Genomic DNA, 14739 nt, shown 5'->3' on the forward strand with positions numbered 1-14739 from the left:
GAATGTACTTCAGCAATATCGTGGTGCTGGGCATAACTGCCAAGGTCTGCGTTGTGTATGTCAGCGATACGAAAATGGTGAGGTAGCTGCTGCAGTTATGAATCAGAATAGGAACAATCAAGAAAGAGATGACAGCTATCAGAACATAGGCCGTGGTTCACGGGGCTTCCAAAATCGACCTGGTGGCTCAGTTCAAATGCACTCAAATCTCAATCCAAACTATCAAAATCCAGTAGATTTAGTTCATAATTACAATCGTAATCGACAACTACAGGAACCCGAAGAAAATATTTATGAAAGACTGGATAATGACGACGACGACGACGATGAAAATACTGAAAATAATAATGAAGTTGCTCATAATGAACCCACGGTCCAAAATAATCAGGATGACCACACATATGAAAGAATAGACGACCGGTATTCTTGTGGTAGTAGAACGTATCCTCGTTGCTATAAATACCATATTTTAAATCAATATATTCCAAGTTTTTTAAACGACATGGAATCTAGAAATCAGTATGATCAGCCAAGACAATTTTATCTAGATTCATCACGATTATCTAATCAATTTTGTCAGAATAGATTAGGTAGGCTAGGTCGTAACTGTTTTTCGACAGAAAATATTGCTTACGCGTCAACTGGACGTGCCATTTATCCATTCGGTTATAACTGCATGTGTTCATTTTGTAGACATATAGATACAAGATATTTGTGTCATCATTGCCATAATTTGCATAATAGATTACGTTATCAAGATGCATTTGGAAATAATTCTAGACATTACATATATCAGTTACCAAGGAATTGTCGATGCCCCTTTTGCCGCGGTGAATACTCTTATGTAAAACTGCCTGTTACATCTTGCCGACCTGCTGAATCATCGAGGACGGAATGTCATTGTAGAAATCCTAATAATTGTTTTTGCAGAGGGAAAGTTCTACCCAATTCTAACTCTGCTGCGCAATTTAGCAAATATCTTGATTGGATTAGTAGAGGTAGTCCATCAGTTAATAATCCACTGTATGCTACAGTTCATATTGGTAGACCCTGTGTTTCAGCTCTTGGAAGTACAACTGGTGGAGGAAATTTATTCAATAACGTAGATCCTGGCGCTTCGACGTCAAATGCATCAGCATCTAGTACATCATCAAATAATGAACCTAGTACATCAAACATTAGATCTATGTTTTCTTCGCATAATTCTTCCACTACGCATCCTTCTGTTTGTTCAGTTAATCGTTCAACAGAACGTCAACATACGTGTGACGATTCGTGCATTAGAAATCAGAGTGGAAGTGTTACTGGCATTTGTCAGTTTCTTGGTAGATGCGAAAGAGCAGAATGTAATCATGGTAGATTATCTGTGCATTGGTGGTTCATACATAGGTGGTTGCCAGCTTGGAATCCTCATTATTTTGATAGAAATATGGACACAGTTCCTCCAATGGAAGAAGAACCTCAAGAGCAGCAAGGAAGTGATAGTGATGATACTTAATTCCAGAATTTCTACTGCATGATACTCTTTATATCATCAAAAAACAAAAATTTTGTTTATATTTTGATATATGGATTTGTCATGTATTAATTTCTCATAAATATTATTTACCATTAGTCATGAAATATGATTACTAAAGTAATACAAGACACAATATCTTCATTGTATTCCTTTGTTTGTAAGAAAAGGATAGTGATAAAACTGAAAAGTGTTATATTTTGTGATATCTGATTAAAAATACGCTTTTCTCAATATTAATGATATTGATCATAGTACATGTAATTTTGTATCTATTCGTCTATTCGTCTTATTAATAAATTAGTGATTAGAAAAGAAAAATATTTTAGTGAAAAATTATTAGGAGATTATCAGTTCAAATTAAAACATTTTTTAAGAAGTATAAATATTGGAAGAATTTCAATGCAATTTCAAAATTCATGCATATACTGACAATAAAATCGCTTTATATGTGCATTGAGAATTCAAGATGCTCTTACTTTAATACATATAAATATCAGTCACATATATGTTAAAAAATATAAAATAGATTAAATATAATAATGATTATTGAGGTTTTATTTCATCAATGCAACTTTATATAAACTTAGGAACTACTTCAGTTAATGATTTTTTATTCATTTATAACAATTTTAAACAATAGATGATAGTTAAAGCAAATTTTATTATTTTAATTTTAATGAATAATTTTAAGTGTTACATATTCTATATACATAGAATATATACATACATATAATATAGAGAATTATAAGAACATAAGAATTGTATAAAAATTGTAATTTTTATAATTCAATTTCGTATGTGTACCTTTTTTGGGCATCATTGTTGAACCAAAGAGAGAATGCTTTTGTCATATTTTTCAATTTTAGTATTTAAGATCTTTCGAAGCAAATCACAAACGCATTCTTTCAATAACTGAAAAAATGAACAAAATTAAGATCATTATTCATTATTTTTAGAAAGCGTTTTATATTCAATATTGCGGTAGAATATGTTAAAGATGGTAAGTTTTAATTTAAATTTGATAGTTATTGTAAGTACAAATTTGTAGCAATTATTATTATAAAGAATGACGTTAAAATTAATGAAAATCTTTTTATACATGCGATTTATGTCTTAGAATAGGAAACATATATTGACTTATATTTAAATACAAAATAGATATGTTATTTGTCAGTATTAAGTTGTCCTTGTAAAGTTTTACTCTTCTAAATGAATTTTTTATTTTTTTAACACTGTTCAATTATATACTAATCATTGATTTCAATGATTCAGTAAGTTTAGAGATATAATTGAAAATAAATATAAATTTACTGTTGAAAAATTTAAGGCAATTATATTAGGTTTATCAAAGTAAAATGTAGTGTTTAAACTTGTAAGGACAACTTTACACATATCTTTGAATATGTTATAACTTAGAAATTAATCCTTAGGTGGGATTTATAACATTTTTGCGCCTAACATATTAATTTTTAAGGAAACATGTTGGATGAGTTTCTTGAATTATAATGTAAGGAAAAATACCAGATAGATTTGCCAAATGTATATTTATTTTTTCTATTTTATAATTAATGACTATATTAAGGCACACGTTCAATTAAATAAAATATGTTATTATACAGAATTCTCTATGTAAAATTATTTTTTTCAAATATTATAAGCATGAAGATTTAAACATCAAAATTATTATCTTCAAGTTTAAGTTTAATTACCTATAAATCGATTGAAATAGAATATCTATATTCGTTGAAAATTATATTAAGTACACAAAGCTTTTTCATAGAGGTTTTTAATCGGTATTTATATACAGTTGTTTTTAAGTGTTAAATTAATTTGTTTCTATTTCTGTTATGAAATAGAAAAATTTAATTTTTGTTTACTAATTTGAATCATTAAAATTTTTGCAAAGAATTATAATCGTAACACTATGTTATACAAATTATATTTCGCAAATCAATACTTATATAAAATATTTTTGTTGTGAGAAAAATTTATTTATAATTGTTGGTTTATGTTTAATAAAAATAATACAATTACAAATAATAGAATATATATCAAAATATCTAATAAAATACTTAGTTTATCGTATAATATAGTTGTTTACTAAAATATAATTGTATTAACGTTTTTTTATTTTAATTTCATTATAAAACAATAAAAGCGAAACAAATAGTAGGTAAGGCGTAGATATCAATAAATATATAAAATAATAACATAACAATATTTGTTTCCTATATACAAAAATATAAATTACTTATAGTTTCGCTTACAATTACCTTTCTATTGCAGCAAGTAGAAACATCAAAATGCACAAATTACAAGAAGCATACTATAATATATCGTGTTCAAATTGCAATACAATTAGTATACATCATGACGCTTTTGCAAGAGTAAATGTCTTTACAATCGATATACATCTATAAGCACTTTAAGAAAAGTTGATCACTCCCCCATAAGCGAAGGCCAACTGCTATCACTTTGGTGTTACAATAGTCCTAATATCGATGTATTGTTATGTGTAGTTAAATCTGATTGTTATATATTTTTTTTAATTTATCGCATGCTGAAAATAAATTAGTCATATAAAACTTCGCCGTCTTAAGAACTAAAGTGAACAGAGCTAAATTACAAATCATTTAAACAGGAATAAGCGCTGTCTGCTTGTGTGTGTGTGTGTGTGTGTGTGTGTGCATGTTCCAGTCAAAAGTAATTTAAATATTTTGTAACATACATATGGATACATAAATAATTTATAGTTGAGCAAAGATTTGTCCAGAGCGTCGAACTCTGAATGTCATTTGGGGTGTGGTCGTTGTGACATTTCCGTCTTGGACTTACTGCGAATTCGCACGTAAAGCCTCGTAAACGAAATTTATGCGCGCAGTTCACTGAAACTGTTTCGGGATGGCCGATGTACAGATAGATGATCCTCTTTAGAAGGTTCGTCTCTTTGTGCACCACCAACGACAATGATCTGCAAAAACGATGAATATTTCGTTTTATCATAGAAACAATGTTATTAATACTCGAATGACGATAAACGCTATTGTGTTTCTGACGTTACACAGTACGGTACACGGTTAGAGAACTTGTGTATCTTGGCACCACGGGTATTCAAGTACATATTACGGGTGTGGTTCTCATGGTCAGACGCGCTCAGATACGACGATACTTTATTCGAGTATTGGTTTAACCCTTCCTGCACTGAGAATTTGGCATTTATTTTCATCTACATTTTCGTTTGCTACTATTTTACTAAATTTATTTACTTCTACATTAACGATTTGAATCTTTGCAAACAGCTTTTAGATTATTTGTTTATTTTGAAGAAGCTGTTGGAAATTCTCGGTGCAAAATTATATGTTGTATAGGCAAAAGTTGCTACAAAGCAATAAACAGAGATTTCTAATTCGAATCAATAGTTACAATGTCTGAACTCGCTTGATGCTTAATAAGTGGATGGTAAAAAATTAAATAAAGCCTTTAAATTGTTAAGTTTCTATAGCAAGCTTCTTTTGTGTTATCTAGAAATTTGTAATTTCAATTCCCTCAAATTGCATTCGATAAGTAATTAGCAAAAGTTAATGTAGTATCGCTTTTTACGAAATAATATTTAATATTTCTACGAACGCAAGATAAATCATTGACAATTTATTAACATCGTCCAAGTATCTTTATTTAACTTCAAACAATGTTCATTTTCGTTAAATTCTTATGTTTACGCAAGATATCGTTTTGGCAGCACTTATCGTATTGACAGAATTCCATAATCAGCGACGATGTTGAAGACTTATCGCAATCGTAACACATATGATAAATGTTTTCAGTGAGGTTACTTTTAAAAACGTTATTTAACATAAATGCACGTTGGAGAATACCATACATGAATGGTTATGTACCTTGCCAGTGTGAAATTAAAGCGAGGAGAAAGGCTACGTTCACCTTTTCTCTGATATCGATAATGTTTGCATTCCGGTCAGTAATCAAATTTTATATTCTGACTCATGTACATTTCTTAAGAACGTATATATAGCGATTACTGTAAAATGTAATATCTATGTTAGTACAATTTTTATACGTTTCTTGATCGTGTGATCCGGATGTACTATAATGCTATATGTATAGTAGGGTATAGTAGAGTATTTGACCATAATCAAATATAGTTTCGGAACACGTACGTTTAATGTTTATAACAGAAGAGAAGCACAAGTTTCTTGCGTCAGAATTGTTAATTCATTATGATCGATGGTCGGAACGATAGTTGAAGTATGTGGGCGTTGGTCCTATGCTTGTCACCTTCGAATTCCGATCGGTCTGAAATAAACAAAAAAAAAAAAAAAAAAAGAAAAAATTAACGATTTACTAACGAACAAATAAAAAACAAACGAAAGAATTGGCGATGGAACAATCGTATATTTCTCTGTACATGTTAGAACAGAAGTCGTTCACTGAAACGATATGATACTCCATTATATCGGAGTCTTTCTTTTGTACGAAAAACGATTATTGTTTTATGTCGCAGTTAGATGAATCTCGCATGCATTCGTTAAAATCAGCCGGTGAACGATGACATGCTGGATTCTATAGACACAGAATAATAATTTATCGCTACTGTTACGCGGCATAACCATGCCGTGATGTGAATCACGGAATTGTCGTGCAAGTGTAATGTGTAACCGAGAAATTACGAAATCTAGTCTTCGTGCCACGTGCACGCGTGCACCCTTTCTTTTTTATTCTCTTTCAATGAGGTCCTGGTTCCGGTTGCACTTATAACGTTTTACGCGATATTTAATTGTATTAAAATAGGACACGTAATTGAGAAAATCCAAGATACGATATCGATAAGTCGACACGCATATCTTTTACTTTGTCGTTTAAATGGATGTCCTCTGTGGCTATATCATTTTACTCTTGGTCAAGTCAAACGTCTAATATCTTAATTATTGACATATGTTTAAATTTATATACTTCGTAATTAAAAATATTAATCTCCTTCCTCCCTTGAATATAATATTAGAATATTTACGACGTATTTGATTACCTTCACGAGAGACACTCAAAATGATTCCCCATTCAATGTATGGCTTCGTTGGATTTTTATTTGTGGGAATACTTGAAATCCATCGTATACTCAATATCTATCGAAGGTGTTGAAATGTGTACTTTGCCATAAGATTGAACGAGACTTTCGACAAAATCGAGGAAAAAAAGACGTCTCTACGCATGCATTGAAACGCAGGGAAGTCATCTTGCGCATCTCTTACGTGAAAGTAATTAGATACGAAATGATAGAACACAAAACTCGCTATATATCGTAAACAAGATGAAATACGACATATGTTGACATATCAACTTTCTTTATTGTTTTTAGGTGCTGAATCTGCCCCTCAAATATTGTTCACTTATTATGAAACACTGTATGTGTTGATATCAGGTAAAAAGAATTCTGTTCCTAAGCTTCGCACATATAGTGAAATTCTATATCTATTGCATTTGATATTTATTTTATTTTTATATTTTTATATTTCGTTTCATTCTTTAGTTTCGGTATGGGTGGTATAATACCAATAGATTTAGAAGTAACTGTATTTATAGAGAAAGAAAATAAATATTTTTTCAATCTAAATCTTACAGAGTTGTGTGCAAGATTTAAGATTTTCTCGCGCCAAGTCGTTTCTTGTGTATTTCGAATAAATTTCTTTGCAAAGTAGAAAGTAGAAATTTTGACGTTTTTTAAATGAAATGAAATTCTTTGAGATGCATGCTCGTAAACGAGTTTAACATTGAAGAATATTATTTTTTTTATTGAAGAATTTATTTTTCATTATATCGCGTCCATTCTAAGATTTTAAACAATACACACTCGTACCATCTTTGCTACTTTTAGTATTATTAAGTATTTAGTGTTATTAAAATAGTAGAAATTAAAAAGATATAAATAATAAAAATAAGTAAGAAACATTTGATAGGATATGAAATTTCATGAAAAATAAAATCATCATAAAATATTTAAAAATTTGGAAAAATCAGTAAACAAATTGAAATTTAAATTTCCAATTATTCGTTGATAAGATGTTTCGAATTTTCGTACTATTTCATAGTTTCACTACCTTTTAGAATAGTTCCATGTTTCGTAAACGTTTTGGAATTCGTAAATAGGTGATAACACGAGTAACACAAGTAAAATCTAAAGAAACATCTAAAGCCAAATGAACAAAAAGGAAACGACAAGTACTGCTTACACTATTTCACGTTGTTATATAAGTAAAATTAATCAAAATGCAAACGAAGCAAGAAAAATATGAAATTGAAATAGTATTATTATATTGTATAGTATTTGAGATATAACAAATGCCAACTTCCGCTGATAGATTTTTAAGATATTATAGATAATTGTTTTTGCTATTAAAATTATTTAAAATGTCGAATAAGAGAAATTGCAGAGAATAAGAGGAAAAAAATTTATAAAAGTTTTATTCCCACGTAATAGAATTTCGTAATATTTATGTAGATTTCCAGAATTTTACCCGTCACTGCATATCTGCGTTGTACGTAATGGAAAGTGGTCGCAATAATTCTCGATCTCGTTCAGAGGCTTCCTTCTTCCAAGGGTAAGGAAAGGTGTTTGCACGTGTCCCTCGTACTACGTTATATTGCAATCGTTTGCAAGTTGTTCATTGTTGATTGCACAAGGAACCGAGCGAGGTGCATATACCTATCACGGGCCTTTGCGCAGCAGGCATCTGGTCCGCTTTCAGGTTTTTCTACGGGGTTACCATCGTATGTAACGGTACGTGTCCTTTCCTTTGGCAATTTGCTCTTAACGTTGGGCCACTGACTAATTTCTTATTGCGCACATAAACTATTATGATAGCTATACAGCCTCTAAAAATACCTGTGAAAGTTTAGCGTTATTAATAGACGTTAAAGAGCACCTAAGTTATATTAAATTCAATGCTTTGTTACAGTATACGAGTCTTATCCGAGGACGTATCCCGTATAACATAAAACACAAATGTACCTGTAATCGAATTTCTCGTCGAAGGACCACATTTGTGCCAATGCAGATCTGTGGTTTGCTTATACTACTCGGTTTCTCATGATCGAAACTTTATATAATTATAATACTAAATGAATTACATAAGAGAGGAAATGATTGGTATTCACACTGACTGACGTTAATATCTTTTTGAATGATTCATAGCATTATTTTACTCCGTAAATTACATACACAGCATGTCAAATTCTGCGACGAATTGTACAATTGTTCAAATATGATTTTGATAAAACATTGTGATAGACGTCGAACAGAGTTTTAATATTTATGAAATTAATTACCGATTTATTTGATTTTACGGCGCTCACTCGAATCTTCTATTTCTCCTTTGATATTATCTTAAACATTCTCTTGCAGTTATACATATGATTCAATTCTCATCGAATCGATAATAGGAAGTTAAAGAGTAAACAGTGCAAAATTATTCTGTATTGCGCCTATACCATACATCTGACCCCCTTTCATTGTCAGTCTTTTCTTCGGGTTCACTGGCGTGTGTCGGTTCACGCGGCATGCACGTTCCTGGTTCTGACGTTTTCGATGCATTTTACGCGTACCGCATTTACGATCCTATTTTATTATAGTATTGTTACCGTTTCAGAATTTTTAAGATACTAATCGTGTAAATTTTCGCAACTTATCTTTTTTTATCGTCAGATGTTTGCGACGTTAAAATGATCAAAGTCAGTGACACTGAACTCTCGTTTACCGCAATATTCTGAATAATAGGTTCGATAACTGCCGCGTAAAATCACATCGAATCGTAGATTTACCATATTCGGTGGTTGATCATTATCATGCAATTACTTCAGTCGTTTATAAAAGACAAATTACCATAGTTTATAATTACTTGGAGAAACTATATTTATCTGATGCTTAGTATCTAAGATCAAAGTTAGGGGCAAACGATTGCAATCAGAATGGTCTACTACTGCTGGCATTGCTAATCTCAATCTCGATCAATACTGCAATTATTTGAGGTCTTTATGTTGAAATAAAACTTTCACGGTTCTATAAATCGTAAAATAAAAGGGAGATAAAAGTCTAAGTGTAACTCTTTGTCATCACGAAATATTTTTCGAACATTACGGTCATATATTCTGAAAAAATTGTTGATTTAAAACATCTTGAGATACGGTAGAACCTCGATCAATCGGGCATACTTCGGATAATCGAAAACTTGGATAATACGGAAAAGTCTGTCAGTGTTCGTAAATTGTATAATAAAATCATAGGAAAGATTTTGATGATGTAACGTTGTACACGTATTTAAGTCTAATTAATTATTTGATCGGTTAAAGGTTTGACTGCTTTCACGATACATATGTACACTTTCGTATTCCTTGAGTTGAAATTTCGGAGAAAGTGAAGTTATGCTGAAGTTCGAAGTATCTCGAATAATACGGAACTCCGTGTAACCGATACTCCGCTATATCAAATAAATGCGAGGTATTTTGTACGAATTTTTTTATGATTCGTACGCCTTTTAACATTGAAATTACCGACCTGTATACGTTTTCAAATATAGTGTATATAGATGATTATGAGCAAATTGCTACAACGGAAATAAGTAGGTATATACAGGGTGGTTTAAATTTCCTGATACAAATAAAGTGAAGGCGATTCTGTGAGTTGAAATAAAAATGAAATTGCGTTGGGGTTTCATTTTAGCAAATGACAAATGAGTTTCGAATCTTGTCAAGTATACGTGATTGTGATCGTCTAATTCCCAAGTAAAGATAGGAATTTTGACAATCGATGGGACTTTATTTCACGTGCGACAATAAGCGGAAAATGTAGGATAAAAATTTGCTCGAAGCTTCGTTTCGAAGGAAACAAAGTCTGAACATGTTCGATTAAAGAACTTGTCTCTTGCTCGCATATTTGATGAATTTTCAAAATCGATTTTCCCGAAAACTGATACCCGAAAATTGTATTTTTATTTTTTCATAGGGGATCACTTTATGTCTGCTTGTACGTGTTAATCGCTCGGATCCTGTACATTTTATATTGTAGTATATAACTTCTAAATTGATACGACGCGATAGAAAAATCTATGTTTTATATTATACGCAAAAACTCGTAATAAATGTTTATTATTGTTATCGTTAAAGCTTAAGGTGTCCTTAGATAAAAATAACAGAAATTCGAAAAACAGTTATATTATTCAAATTAGTTGTGATCAATTGGCAAATTAATACTCGTATGTACAAACATTCACATGATAGGTATATTATTAAATCTGAAACATTAGGTAGCTTTTAAGTATTTATACCGTATGAATTAAATAGATCTGTAGAATAAAATTCAAGATATTCATCTCATTTTATTTACCACCCAAAGAAACTCGTAAAAGTCATGTCGAGTTATTAAAAATATCTACCTGATTAATATAGTAATATACGATGGACTAAGATTCGTGACCAGTATTTTTTACGTTTGTATGTTTATAGCTTCCTGCAATAAATACGTCTAAGGCAAAAAAAGTCCTTGTAGAGTGGGTGGAGCAGAAATTGACAGGAAATTGTTTGGTCGTTGATCGAAGTCGATGTTTATCGGGCTTTCTTTGGCAGCGTACGCGACGATGAAATCGATTACTTGGTGAAACAGGTCATTACATTCCTCGAAACAAAACCAGAGGTAGCAGTTATAAGGCTGATTGGTTTGTCAATATGGGTTTCTGAAACTCATTAATTATACCGATTTATTCCAGATCATATCCTGGTCTTTCAATATTACTATTTCTTTACGTAATTCTAAGTTAATGCGTGTAATACGATGTATAATTTATCACAACCCTATTTGCATATCATTATTGCCAGCTAGTATCGACAAAATATGCAACGAATAGAGGAAATTTAAGATGTACGTAACGAAAAATCCCCTTGTTAATACAGTACTTATAACGCGATCAAAATTATTTTCATAAAAATGTTCTGCTACGATTTAGTTACAATTTTAGTAAAGGCGATATTTTTACAAAATTCTTAAAAAATATGAAACGAACAACCGAATGTAAAAATTATCGGGCAAAAGCGATTTATACGATCGTATGTTTTTACAATTATTTGCAATGATTATACTGATCATTACCTTCGAAAATCGTTCGCATTAGCCTGTGTTCTTTTATATCCGTTTATAGCTTGCTAAATAGTAACATAAGTTCTTCCTATCGTACATTCAATTTCACGAAGTGATTGTACCATACGTACGTGCGAGATGTATCTAAAAGATAGCAAGGCCGAAGTCGTATCTCGGGAACTACTGTCACTGTAAAAATCCGATAAAACGAGTCGAAACTTGTATCTCTATTTTCAATTTTGATATCTCTAATTTCAATTTGACAAAAGTTAATATGCGCAAATTATATTGTTTAAAGATTCATACGAGTATGTGTGTAGTAGCAACGTATAATATACCGAAAATAGATCAACGCTATACAATCAAAAATTCCACGTTAAATTTCATAAGACGTAATCTAGCAATTTGAAAAGGGTTATATCGTACTATTTCCAATATATTTTCAAATATATTTTCACATATCTTTGGCACGTTTAATTTTACGTCAATTTCGTATACGTTTCACATATTTGGACATATAAAATTTGCACGAACATCCGCAGCTTAATCATTTGTAACTCGTTGTTCGAAATTTTGATTAGATTAAGCGTGTTCTTGCTTCTTCCTTTTACTTTTTTAGTTCTATAAAGCAACGAATCAAAGTAAAGACTTCACTTTCTCGGAAATAAAATCTTACTGACGCGAAATATTTAGAACACGAGCCTCAGGTATACGTTTGAAAATATAATTTCTGAAATTACGACGAAATACGAAAAATACCGACGCGAATCATTAGCTTTTAAGGATGTCAAGATTACGATTGCCTCATGACGAAAGCAAAAGAGAAACCGAGGAAATCTATCATGTACGATTCTTCAGTCTTCTATTTACTTATTAAGTAACTTGGTTCAGGCACCAGCAACAAATAAATGTTCAATGCGGAAATTATGATCAAAGTGGTAACTGTGGGATCTGTATAAGCAACGATTAACGAGACATTTACGTTGCTTTAAGTAATCAGTTGTTCGATATGAAATGTACATATCCCAAGAGAAACGGAACGCCTTTGGCACGTACTTCGTAGAAACGGTATAAATTTCGACAAATCAATTTGACAGTGTTTCTTTGTGCAAATTCGCGCGATAAATTGCATATTGTTCGATGTTTCCTAGTGAAAATGGTTAATTTCCAGAAAATTGTGCTACATGCTCCACAGCGTTGATTCCTTGTAAAATAGCAATTTGAACCTCGCCAATGTAAATTCAATCTTCTGGAGTGAAAAGAATAAGAAATGAAACAAATTTTTAACATAAGGTTTATCATATAGGTGTTTAGTGCTCGTTATATAATTCTATAACATGACGACAAATTTTTATTAAACCGCATTTTCTTTACACAGAACTCTTCGCACACTGTGCGATGAAAACAACAGCGTTGTACTCCTTAATTCAATTTTGAAAGTACTTATTAACTGCATTAACTTAAACCACTTCTGTATTTAAATAGCGCGAATCACTTGTTTCACGTAATTATTGTAGTTTCCAAATAATTTATACGAATGACATTATACTTAAGTAAAGATGTATCGTAAATAAATAGTAGGTATCGTAAAATTCTTTTTACGTGTGTAAAGTGACAAGTAGGAAAATCATTCTGCACATTTGTTTCATTGTAACTACATGAATCATTATATCTGTTTGTATCGAATCGGAACTTTCTCAAACGAATAACAAATCTATTAAAATCGTATTTTTATGTCACCCCTTACGTTTCATGTTCTTTCGCATAAAGAATTTTATTTTCTCCTGCTATTATTGCTGTACATCTAACGCTGTCGTTGCTCGTATACGGCTTACTTATCACAGTAAGAGAATAGAGAATAATCATGCACAAACGATTTCACAATATAAGCATTACACAGAACGCTTTTACACGGATGAACAAACATTTGTCAATTGATTCTGAGAATAAGTCATATAAATATTGCCACTTCAGAATTCTGCGGAATAAAAATGTATTTTTAATTTTTGAAGGTAAGAAATACGCACCTGTATTAAGAAAGTCTTTGCGAATAAAATGTAAAAGATACGAAAAAGGTTAAAGCTTCGGTTAGCTGATCGTAATTTTCCTTAATGACTTTCGCTAAGGATATTTCCTGCGCATACTTGCCACGCGAATGAATTGCTCGATTTTTATTTGTCTCCTCCTCCCTCCGCCTCTTAGGAATCTACATTTGCATTTAATAGACATGACAGAATACATACGTTGTTTATGCTTGAATAATTCATATTTGTACTTAAGATTGTTCCTTATTACGTTTACTTTCGTGCTTTAAATACGTTTCATTATTTCTGCCTCGGCTAAAAGAATGAAATAGCGTCGTTTAAAAACACTTGGTCGCAAATGTATTGATTTTCCTAGCAAGATTTACAACTTCGATTTCTCAATGGAATATACGACGGGATTCGGTGTATTCTTTTGGGAAAAAATTGCAATAGATTTTCCAAAAATTCTGTAGAAGTTAGCAGGTATCCTAATTCCATCAAAGATATTAAATTATCGCTTAAAAATTCGTGATTGCTTGTTTAATAAAAAGTGAACCTGAGTTTTTAAATAAAAAACAGACGAATAGATGCTTGAGTTTTTACATATTCTAAATTACTATCCACTATAGCAAAGAGGATAGATTACGATTATTACTTCATATTTGCCAAAAATGTTCTCAGAATTTCGATTCTTGGTACAGTATTGATTGTCTCCGTTCTCACATTTAATCTTTTATGTAGCCAAAAATTCCAAATATACTACGTGAAATTAACTACCTAATTCGCGGATAGTCTATACTAAATGTATTAAGGACAACTAATATCGAACTACGTTATTTTTGTTCTCCATAAACCTTAAATATATTCGAAGTGATTCCAAATTTTTAAACGCTAACAATTTGATCATTGAAACATTACTTCACAAAAAAATAGAATAAAAGATATATTCTAGGGAAGATTCTACGGCATTAATTATTATTGATAATTCCCTTTCGAGCTACCTGTATCCATTGCAACTGAGCGGAAATACCATGGAAAGAAAGAGCCTTGAGATGATT

At 31.2% G+C, this 14739-nt stretch overlaps 1 protein-coding gene and 1 pseudogene across 1 annotated transcript; one reads left to right on the forward strand and one right to left on the reverse strand.

Moving 5' to 3' along the window:
* Positions 1-65: 65 nt before the first annotated feature.
* On the forward strand, positions 66-1766 carry LOC117230298 (GATA zinc finger domain-containing protein 14-like). Its single transcript, XM_033487587.1, has one exon. It carries the CDS (start codon positions 98-100, stop codon positions 1496-1498), a length of 1401 nt encoding a protein of 466 aa, XP_033343478.1. The 5' UTR covers positions 66-97; the 3' UTR covers positions 1499-1766.
* Positions 1767-5703: 3937 nt separating this feature from the next.
* LOC117243601 lies at positions 5704-9517 on the reverse strand (annotated as a pseudogene).
* Positions 9518-14739: the final 5222 nt, after the last annotated feature.

Source organism: Bombus vosnesenskii, unplaced genomic scaffold (genome assembly GCF_011952255.1).
Source record: "Bombus vosnesenskii isolate JDL3184/JDL3185 unplaced genomic scaffold, Bvos_JDL3184-5_v1.1 scf7180000013266, whole genome shotgun sequence".
NCBI classification, from domain to species: domain Eukaryota; kingdom Metazoa; phylum Arthropoda; class Insecta; order Hymenoptera; family Apidae; genus Bombus; species Bombus vosnesenskii.

Coding starts and splice junctions, on each gene's coding strand:
- LOC117230298 (XM_033487587.1), top strand. CDS start 98: ATGAATCAGAATAGGAACAATCAAGAAAGAGATGACAGCTATCAGAAC.